Raw genomic sequence first — 11,033 nt, 5'->3', positions numbered from 1 at the left:
AAAAAAAGACGTCACGATGAAAGAGGCTTTTTTTACCGTTCTCGTCTTTCTCTAAAGTTCTTACTGGAACCCTTAGTCGGAATTAACGACAGACGGTCACAATTTATATACTACTTGAAGAAATGTGTAAGTTATCCTTGCTTTCATTGAATCAAAAGTTATCCATCAATCTAGCAGACGATATTAATGCAAAAATAGACTGACACCGTTGTAATCAATAATTTCCTCCTCAACACTTTATGGGATCATTCTGTGCGAGACGGTACAGCGGCGAAGAGAAAACTGACACTTAGAGGTTATCGCTCAATATCAATTGTGAGTAGAGATGCGTTACTACGAGTGACGTCATGGGCAGCATCACACACGAGCCGTAGGCGAGTGTGTGATGCGGCCCATGACGGCACGATCCTGACGGCACGATCTTGGGGCTGAATTGCCGGATCGCCCCAATCTTTCCGTGCCGTGTTTTAGTTTCGCGTTCGTTAAATTCGAGGTATTCAGATCCATTCGGCGTTGCTTTGAGCGTGATGTCACCCCATACTAGTTGACGATTTTCCTGTCCACCCCGAAAGCCAAGTATTTTTGTGTTGTTTAACCACACCGCGTAAAACAGGGACTCAGGATTGTTTCGTCCAACGATGCCTTTCTCCACAAAGATCGCTTCCTCCTCGCTGGTCAGGGCATCTGCTGCATTAGGTTTGTTTCCCATGCCTAGTTTCTTCAGTTGAGAACGTTTTGCGGCCAGACATTTGCGCGATCTTTTAAACTCGTCATCTCTGATTATAGAGTGTCCGTAATTAACCTCCTGGAGAAACCGGTCTATCCCACGTTGGTAGCCAGTCAGTGTGTCCGGACCATCACTCTGTCTCGTACCCAGGAAATAGCCTGCTAAATACGAATCGAGATCGGTTGGTTGAATTTCAAGGAGTGGTCGATGCTCGTTCGGTTTCATTGCCTTCAGCCACAGTGAGAACTGTTTGACGGCAGTGTTGGTACTTCTGATGGTATTTTTCTTTCTCTGCATGGTGACAAATTCTTCCTCCTCATCAAGTGAGAATTTGGCATAGCGTGGATGTTGTTGTTTTTGTTAAGTTGTTGATGGCATGTCCAGGGTGGTAACTGCTGGAAAATTTCGTCTTCAGATAGAGAATCGGCAAGAGCTACAAATTCGCTGAGGTCACAGTCGAACGACATCTTGGCAAATGACAACAGATCAGGTTGTTTCCCGCACAAAATGACACCAGATCTAGAAGAGGCACATTTCATTTGATCGTGATTATTTTATTTGGGGGATTGGAAAAATAAATGGCAACGACAAAACACTTGTTTATTTTTGAGCTTAACCGTTCGAAAATTACCCACAAAACGTACCGCGCGTTCATTTTGCAAACGGAAATAAGTTGTTTACGATCGAACGGTCACTCAACACCACACTACACTCTACAGTACGCGTTCTTCACCGTTGAGCGGCAAAGCGAGCCGGCTGGCGGGCGGGGGCGGCCGGGAGATCTCGTGATTCCCGTTCTTTGTTTCGAGAAATATATTTTTATTCAGTTTAATATGATAACCTCTAAACAGCCTTTTTCAAAAAATGTTTCCAACGAGGTACATCAAAATTAAGGGGTTTTTTATCGTATCCTACAATTAAAAAAAAATGAATGGATAGAAAATGCGAGTTTGTTTTGATTGAAAGTCGCCATCTTTGAAATAGTTCCGGCGCGCTCAAACTGATGACGTTTACCTTCCCATGTCAGGCCTGACATTTTACGGTAAACATCACAAGTGTAAAAGATATTTTCCATGTCATATGATAAGACTTGATACTGTACTTTCATAGGTACAGAATGCCACGCACGGTCTAGAAGACTTTGTGACGTTTGGTATAATATAAGTTTAGAGCTTATTTCCGTGCAAGGTACAAAAGAGAGACCAAGCTTTTGTAGAAAAGAAAAACAAATTATGGGGATGATTGCTTCAGAGTGGTATATAGAGGCGACAGAAACAGAAATGGACAGAGTGAGTGATTCAAAATGAGAGGGGCAGCTTGGAAAGAGACACGGACAGAAGACTGAGACAATGTGAAGTACGCAGACGTGATCAGACAAAGAAAGAGATGTAGAAAGTATCAGTTTTTTACTTAGCTAATGGCAGATTACTTGTCTGTCTTTATGGTTTACATTGTAAAGCGGAACCAATGAAAAGTGTTTTCACAAGAGATACATCACGGAACCGTGAGTTCCACGTCGACGGTATTACTATATATTTAAAAATAACGTACGACCTGGCAGAGATAGGCATACAGTCGATTGAATCAACATTGTTCAATGCATACCTAAACTTAGCAAACACCGTTTTATAGTTGCATTGCACGTCGTAGAGATAGGGTGCTGAGAAGGTTTGCTTACAATGTGATGGATTTCTATAAGGACCACGTAGCAAACGTATTTCAGGAGTTCGGAGGGTGGAAATCGCACTATATATTTTCTTCCATTTCGTACTCGGCTTTTGTCCACTTTTACGATCATGACAAGCCCCCACCGTGAACATTCCCTTTTTCTGTTAATACCTTATTTAATTCGCCTTCAAAGTGATTGATGATCGTTGCTACTTGGTGTTGTATTGTTTGAAGTTATTGTCGGTTACTGCTACCATGGTAATAGTATAACAAGTCGAGACAAAAAATATCGCTGTTTAGTTTGTCATTATTTCATACTGCTAGAAAGCTAACTTTACCAGTTAATTTACAAGCCCTTGTAAAGGTACTTCATCACACCAATTTTAACACACCTTCATGGGAGCTCCTCTTAATTAAAGTATCGATACGCTTTCACACCAATCAATGATGCATTTATTAAGCCTTTCTATCACTCTGACACAATCTAGTCATTGTGCCTCAAGAACGAAAACACAGCGCACTGAACTTTGGCATCGGCCTACAAATGTTTAACCTGTATCAATGCAAGCTGACGATGTACGCACACTGCACAGATGTTTTATTTGGTGACATTACATGTTCTACCAGATGCACTTGCGTGTGTTGAAAATGTACAGAAAGCATAGAATGTTCATCTTCCACAGAATGTGCACATTTTACCATCATGATGATTTTTTAGTCTTAAACAGTTTCCTGATCCACTCATGTCATATGATGAGCTTTCCCCTTCCGTGCAGCTTTTATCACTTATCTACACAGTTGTCATCCTAAAATTAACGATGCAACTCAGGTTCAAAGGTGAATTTTAGCAATTTTTTTTAATTTCAAATTTCGAACCCCTGGTCTTTCTTTTGGCGAAAAATATTGGGTCACATCGTACCGGGTTATTCCTGAAATATTACTAAAATGGCAAATTGTCAGCTACACCGCGTGCCATTATTTCCCTTTTGTCTTAACGGTCGCGGATTACCGACCACGATATCTTTGATAAACACGCAGAGATTATGTACAGTCTTCGCGGTATAGTGCGCATGCGCTATCTTCAACGCGATGCTTAGCGTTCTCAACTCTGCCGGTATCGCTACGGCGAACACGTCCAATAGACCAAAGCTGGCGCTTTCGGCTTTTGTCCACTTTTACGATCATGACAAGCCCCCACCGTGAACATTCCCTTTTTCTGTTAATACCTTATTTAAGTGATTGATTAAGCCTTTCTATCACACAATCTAGTCATTGTGCCTCAAGAACAAAAACACAGCGCACTGAACTTTGGCATCGGCCTACAAATGTTTAACCTGTATCAATGCAAGCTGACGATGTACGCACACTGCACAGATGTTTTATTTGGTGACATTACATGTTCTACCAGATGCACTTGCGTGTGTTGAAAATGTACAGAAAGCATAGAATGTTCTATCTTCCACAGAATGTGCTCATTTTACCATCATGATGATTTTTTAGTCTTAAACAGTTTCCTTACCCAGTCATGTCATATGATGAGATTTCTCCTTCCGTGCAGCTTTTATCACTTATCTACACAGTTGTCATCCTAAAATTAACGATGCAACTCAGGTTCAAAGATGAATTTTAGCAATTTTTTTTTTAATTTCAAATTTCGAACCCCTGGTCTTACTTTTGGCGGAAAATATTGGGTCATATCGTACCGGGTAATTCCTGACATATTTCTACAGTGGCAACTTCCCTTTGTCTTCACGGTCGCGGATTACCGACCACGATATCTTTGATAAACACGCAGAGATTATGTATAGTTTTCGCGGGATAGTGCGCATGCGCTATCTTCAACGCAATGCTGGCGTTCTCAACTCTGCCGGTATCGCTACGGCAAACACGTCCAATAGACCAAAGCTGGCGCTCGCGCTCAGAACTGTCGAAAAAAGCAAGTGAGGGGCACAAAGCGAACCTGATGACAGTATACACATATTGACTGGCCATGAGGGCAACAGCATACGTCTGTACCCCGAGGGACTGTGAGTCACCCCCAAAAACAGACTGTTTCCCGAGGCCGTAGGCCGAGGGAAACAGTCTGTTTTTGGGGTGACTCACAGGCCCGAGGGGTTAAAGACGTACGCTGTTGCCCTCATGGCCAGTCAATATGTGTTTTGTAACACACCTCATCCGTAGTCATACATAAGAACGTACCATACACAAAAGTTGTCGCATGTAAGCTATATGATGTAATATGTTGGAGTGGTTCAGCAAGAAAAAGTTTTTGCCGACAGGGTCGCAATACTTCTGCAAAACGTTCAATGCACCTTTGATTATCGTCTTCGTTCGTTTCGAGTCCTTGTTTGAAACCAGAGCATTCAGTTCTTCTTCAGAAAGTAGGATAAACCGAGAAATTTCTCGACTATCGTTTTGCTCGTCCGCAGACGGCATCTTTATTTACATTCCAGTTCGCGCATGCGCCAATGTTTTTTGACGTCAGCGGGCATCATTTTTCGGAACTGATGCCTGGCAGGCAACAGTTCCGACAAATGATGCCTGATGACGTCGTTTACGTGGATCAGCACAAAAAGAACGCATCCCACGTGACTGTCAATTGGCGAATTAGAACACAGACTGCGGATGAGGTGTGTTACAATCTGCACTGTTCTACGCTACGGCGTTAGTATTAGTTGGATAAAATCGGTACTCTATATAAGACACACAAGAAGAAGAACACATATAAATGAAGTTAAAAAACAACAACACGAGTCCATCTCTCCCGTCATAACGAAGGTCGACAAGTCTGCGGCGCAGTGCAAAAGCTAAGAAAATAAAATTTTACGCCTGACATTTTTATGTTGTCGAGAGTTACATGTATTCGTCTCATCTTGAGGTAGGAAAACTAGCAACTGACGTCCCGTTCGCACAGATGTCAACGCTAACATGAACTTGACAATCACTTCCCACAAAGAACATGCATAAATTGCCGATCGCTAGACAGGAAGTAGACCACTTGAATCAAGAACAAGTGAAGACCCAACGCAACGAGTGCATTGGTCTCGATCGGGTGGACTATTTTACACAAGTTTCGACATCTTCGTCTTGACCGTGTACTCTGGTAACCAGATTGTAACCGTTGAGACAACAGTATACAGTTAATATGAACACAACTGGAACTAATTTCGGACAATTGGATGGTGAAGCAGTGTTGATTACATTTGCAAATGTAACCTCATCTGCATTTTTTTGTAAGTTAACACTTGTTTTCATGAGAAATTTGTAAAATCGCAACATTTAGCTGTAGGGCACCTAACACTTTTGAGAAATTTGAAAAATATACAGATCCAATTATCCCAAATTAGTTCCAATCGTGTTTATGCTAGTTAAACGTTCAACAAATGGATTAAATCGCGAATTACCCGTTTGTGTTTGTTGTGTAAATACCATCCACTGCTGGCACCGAGCATTTGCAAGTTCGGTGCATGATTTCTTTCTATTTTCACACGATCTGCAATCCCAAACACGTTCTAAATTCACAAAAGTGACGCGAAATATTAAGTACTGGTGTAATACAATTCACAGAAAATGGTGCGCGAAGTCGCACGTCTTGGCTACAATGTGTGACGCATAGGTCGTTTACACAAATCGTCGATTTTCTGAGTTCGGTTTTTGGCAGTGCGTACGTTATTCAAATAAGTATAAGTCGGCAGGGCCTGTAGAGATTAGCCTGATTTATCACATATTTACAGTGAATGAATATATCCGAAAGACCGTGTCTAAGATTTCCGATAAAAGGCCTGGAAGTGAGGATATCCTGACAAACATTAACAAAGGCCGATAATTTATGCAAAAATCATCAAGTTGACACTTTGAAGGCTCATTGTGCGAAAGCAAAAGCGAATTTCAAAATTCCGGGACACTGTTTTTTGCCTAGTATACCTAGCCGTTCATTGCCGTAAACAGATCACCAAGGCCGATTGGAGATTTGTACTTACACTTTGTTGAGTAAAAAACGCAAAAACACTCGTTTTTGAGTAAAACAACCGTATGCGAACTGTTTTTGAAAAACTAACAAATTTTCTGAACTCTTCCGTGACCGAGCTAATAAAAAAGTACCTCATGTCGGGTGTGTGACCACTTCTTCTATGTGAAAATGCGGATCGAAAATGCGTGTCAATGAACCTGAGTCGTATCCTTAAAACAACTCACAAAAATATCAGCGGACAACTTAACCAAAACATTTTGGCGAATTATTTCGATCCAAACGTTCATGGGGTATTGTAAATGTCAGCTTGCTAAAAAAGTCACTTCGCAAAAGTATTTTTCACTGTGAGATAGGGAAAATAAAACCCGAAAATGTCACAAGGACATACGTATCGTCAACATTTGATATGCAAAAAGGCCATGAAGTGTTTGAACAAATAACGATGCGTTTACAAAGACCAACTTTCTTCAAATTTGAAATTAATTTCATGCACGAAATACAAAACGCTGTGTGTAACGCTCAAATCTCAATTTGTATACAAACACAGATAAGATTTGAAGAAATGTGAATTTTTTATAAAAAATCTGGTATGAGCTATTGACACGATTGGAACTAGTTTGGGATGATTGGATTTTCATATTTTTCAAATTTCCCAAAAGTGGTAGGTGCCCTATAGCTGAATGTTGCAATATAACAAATTACTCATCAGTGTGTAATGTAAAAAGAAAACCAGATGAGATTACATTTGTAGATTAAATCGGCATTCTTCGCCATCAAATTATCCCAAATTAGTTCCGATCGTGTTTATTTCTCTTTATATTTTTTCGTCATTTGATGACGCATTGGAAGGATAAAGAGAGATGTGCTCCAAGGTCGACATAGTGTGGTTGATACCTGCGCTAGTTTCTCTGTCATGGATCAACAATGAAGTTGACTGTTGTATGCATTCCAGTGGAATACAACAGCAAATATCCCTCAACAATAACGGGTATACAGGCATTCTCATCGGCATAGACGAAGGTGTGGCTGAAAATCAAGAGCTGGTTGAAAAAATCAAAGAGGTGTTCACGGCTGGGTCGGCCGATCTCTACACGGCAACGAGGTAAAATATTCCTTTTTTAGAATCGTCACCCGCTCCCTCGACTAGTTGAATCAACGATAATTATGATTTAAATTATCCTGACACAAAGCGTAAATAGATGAAACAGTTGCAGATTAAATCGTGTTAATGGTGTCACTTTTTGTGTATTTTCTGTTTGTAAAATATCATTCATTTTTTTACTCTCAAAATCGTATCACAACAAAGTGCCTGGTGTTTAACTTGTGAACGCAGTCTGTATGTGTAGGTAATGACTGATGTTATCGTCGACAGCCGAATTTTTGTCTGGAATTGAAATCGTTTGTGCACAAGAACATTACATAACACACTGATGCATTGTGCTGGCAAGGCTAATTTTTTATTTTTCAATATACTGTAATGAAACGAATAAGCTTAAGGTAATGTAAACAAAAGAATGAAAATAGTTAAATTACACTCTTTATGGTAAGTTTAAAATACAGTACCAATTCTACTTTATTTAGAAATGGAATAGATTGTTGATAGTTATTCACAAATTGTCGTATCACTCAATAACATCAATGCAGGGAAGACAAATGGCATAAATCGCATAATTTAGTCTCTTCTGGTTAAAAAGTTCTGAATCAGATATACACTGTATATTGCGTGTCGTTGCGTGCTTCCCTGCGCGTCTGGGGCCACTGTAAATTAATTATGAGCATGCTGCGAAAAAGTGGAAGGGCATTGTCCTGTGATCTATATTAAGATGTGTGTGTGTGTGTGTGTGTGTGTGTGTGTGTGTGTGTGTGTGTGTGTGTCTGTCTGTCTGTCATGGTTTAAACGACTGCCTTTTTGTTTTATTTTAAGCATCGTTTTAGATCCCTAACTGATCGCCCGTCATCGGTGTCGTTCAATTTAGTGTCGACAACTGCCATATATGTATGCCATCCAAATCACATAATGAAACACTTGAGCATTTTCAGTTCATGTCTGCTTATTGTTTGATACTGCCCTGATTTTACAAATTGTATTTGTAAAAATTCGGCAAAGAGAAAATGTTGGTTGTTCTACTTTAACCATTGTTCCACAACACGACCCGATGTTGCCAACACATATCAGTTTTCATGTAATGATACAGTCAAGAAGTAGCACAACATCTGTTTCTATGTTGAAAAACACAAACCTAATCTTCATAATACAGGAAAATATGATCCGTCAATAAATGACGTACAATTTCACTTTTGCTTTTTTAGAAACCGTTCGTACTTTAAAGAAATCACAATCTCAGTTCCGAAAAATTGGTCTGACTCTCTAACCTACGACCCATTGACCTATGAAAGATACGACAAGAGTAATATCATCATTGCAGAAGGTCAAAGTGGACCCTATGTAGCTGGTGTACCAGAATGTGGGGTCAGTGGTAGATACATGCATCTCACGCCACAGTACATACTGGATCCATTAGAGCAAAGGCGATACGGAACCGCCGGAAAGGTAGGCACATCTTACGGTGTAGAAATGACAATGTAATATGACCTTATCCGGGCAGCCCAAATCTGTTAGAGACAAGCAGCGGAAGAAGAAAACCAAGGCGAATTAATAAGTTTAAAAGAGAAGAGAATTTTTGTATATTTTTCACACGTATTAATATATATATATATATATATATATATATATATATATATATATATATATATATATATATATTTTTTTTTTTTTTTTTTTTTTTTTTTTTTTTTTTTTCACTCACTGCCCGTTTGAAACGTTATTATAGACTGATGATTTTATTATTAAATCGTACTTTGGAAACAATATTAAAATCTACCTAGTCAGTTTTTTTCGCTTTCCGTTTTAGTTGGTCGTTCACGAGTGGGGTCACCTTCGTTACGGTGTTTACGACGAGTATCCAAGAAGATCAAGGGACCCAATATATTATACATCAAGTAGTGGAACCGTCGAGGCAACTCGTTGTTCACTGGGTATCCAAGGTAAGTGGCAATGTTCGATGGAACATGAATCACTTAGCATTTGTCATGAATACATGAATAAAGAACACTTTGCAAATAGACGTGCTTTATTTCCCCTGGTGCAAACTGGAAGTGTTATATACTGAGTAAATTGTCCGAGTAAATGCTGGTCTTTTTAAAGTTAAGAAAGGGACAAATAAACAAATGAAACACAAACAAGCAAACAAAAAGAAATATATAAAAGATCGTGCGCACTTGCTGAACCCAACATTATCCAACAAAACACTCTCTATTGAAACTTAACTAGCCCTTTGCAACAGGACTTCTTTGTAAAAGACTTCTTCTTGAGCAGAACCGGAGTAGCTTTGTTGTTTGACAAGATTTTGAATTTACAATAGACATCAAATTAGGTCCAATAATCGTTATCATTCAAGGTAACTATGAAATTTACCAGGTCCAAGGAACATATTGAAAATGACAAAGGCAATGGGGTCATCTTGAACCACAAAATAGTGGTGGTACCAGGTGTCCGGAATGGGTAAGCGTACCCTGCCAGCTAGCCGCACCCGTCAAGATTGACCCAAAGCGACAAATTCATTGTTATTTGGTGAATTCACCAAATTACTTTTGTGAGTCAAAATTTGGTATGCTGTCACTCATCATTTGAGTAACAGACAGGTCATATTTTGATACAACATCTCCGTATGTACCGTAGAACTTCTTAAATTATTTCACTAATCTACTTTCTGAGAATCCTTGCCTCACTAACTTTTGAGCTTATAGGCTGTGTATAACTCGAAAGTCTTCATATGAATTGCATGCTCTACTGTATCTAAGGAGTTGTGAAATATACACACCATAAGCTGGAGATGATGGTATATTGCTCGACAAAAAGGGAAAGTTTATGATTTCAAAATTGAAATTGTCTCTTTTGTCATACAGCTTAGTATAGAGTGTATTTTGTCTAATTTCAAATAATACGTCTAGGTATGAAGCCGAGTCCACACTTTCAGTTGTTTCCTTTATTTCTAAATCATCTGGGTAGATGTGGTGTAGATAATTGGATATACCAGGATTGTTTAAGCTGATGAGATCATCGATATATCTGTGGGTGTTGTTAAATCGCTTGGCAATCCTTTTACACGCAAATTTCTGAAGTGATTGTATGAACTCTGCTTCATACGAATACAAAAATAAGTCTGCAAGAAGTGGGGCGCAGTTTGTGCCCATGGGAATGCCTTTGGTTTGCCTGAATGTCACTAGATCTCAGTCGCCATTAACAGTGGAACAGCGATATGCATGAGTGGGGTATTTCTTATACTCGCGCGTCTTTCAACACCTAAATTCATTCTCTTCTCTCACATATTTTTATCTTCTTCTTGTGTAACTCAGGAGAATGGTCCCCAGAGTGTCAGGTGCAGAATGGTGAACCGACAACGGGAGAAGATGATGGTTGTCGCTTTCTTGATTCTAGACAAACTGGGGGATACAGCGCTTCCATCATGTACAAACAGTTTCTACCCTACGTGAGTTTCTAAACTTGCAGAAATAACATTTCAGTTTCCCCATCTCCGATAGTCGCTGTACAGTAGCTCAAATATGGACATTAAAATGTAGATAAATCTAAGACTTACATGCTATATC

The 11,033-nt window shown here is 39.6% G+C and overlaps 2 protein-coding genes across 2 annotated transcripts; one reads left to right on the top strand and one right to left on the bottom strand.

The window, feature by feature from the left end:
• Positions 1-289: 289 nt before the first annotated feature.
• On the bottom strand, positions 290-1,024 carry LOC139119580 (uncharacterized protein KIAA1958-like). Its single transcript, XM_070683424.1, has one exon. It carries the CDS (start codon positions 1,022-1,024, stop codon positions 290-292), a length of 735 nt encoding a protein of 244 aa, XP_070539525.1.
• Positions 1,025-7,225: 6,201 nt separating this feature from the next.
• Positions 7,226-10,967, top strand: LOC139119579 (calcium-activated chloride channel regulator 4-like). Its single transcript, XM_070683423.1, has 4 exons — positions 7,226-7,467; positions 8,676-8,916; positions 9,278-9,410; positions 10,782-10,967. The coding sequence occupies exons 1-4, from the start codon at positions 7,226-7,228 to the stop codon at positions 10,925-10,927; spliced, it is 762 nt and encodes a 253-aa protein (XP_070539524.1). The 3' UTR covers positions 10,928-10,967.
• Positions 10,968-11,033: the final 66 nt, after the last annotated feature.

This window comes from Ptychodera flava, chromosome 20 (genome assembly GCF_041260155.1).
Source record: "Ptychodera flava strain L36383 chromosome 20, AS_Pfla_20210202, whole genome shotgun sequence".
NCBI classification, from domain to species: domain Eukaryota; kingdom Metazoa; phylum Hemichordata; class Enteropneusta; family Ptychoderidae; genus Ptychodera; species Ptychodera flava.
Note: the sequence above shows the minus strand (reverse complement) of the source record. Positions and strands in the feature narration are given on the sequence as shown.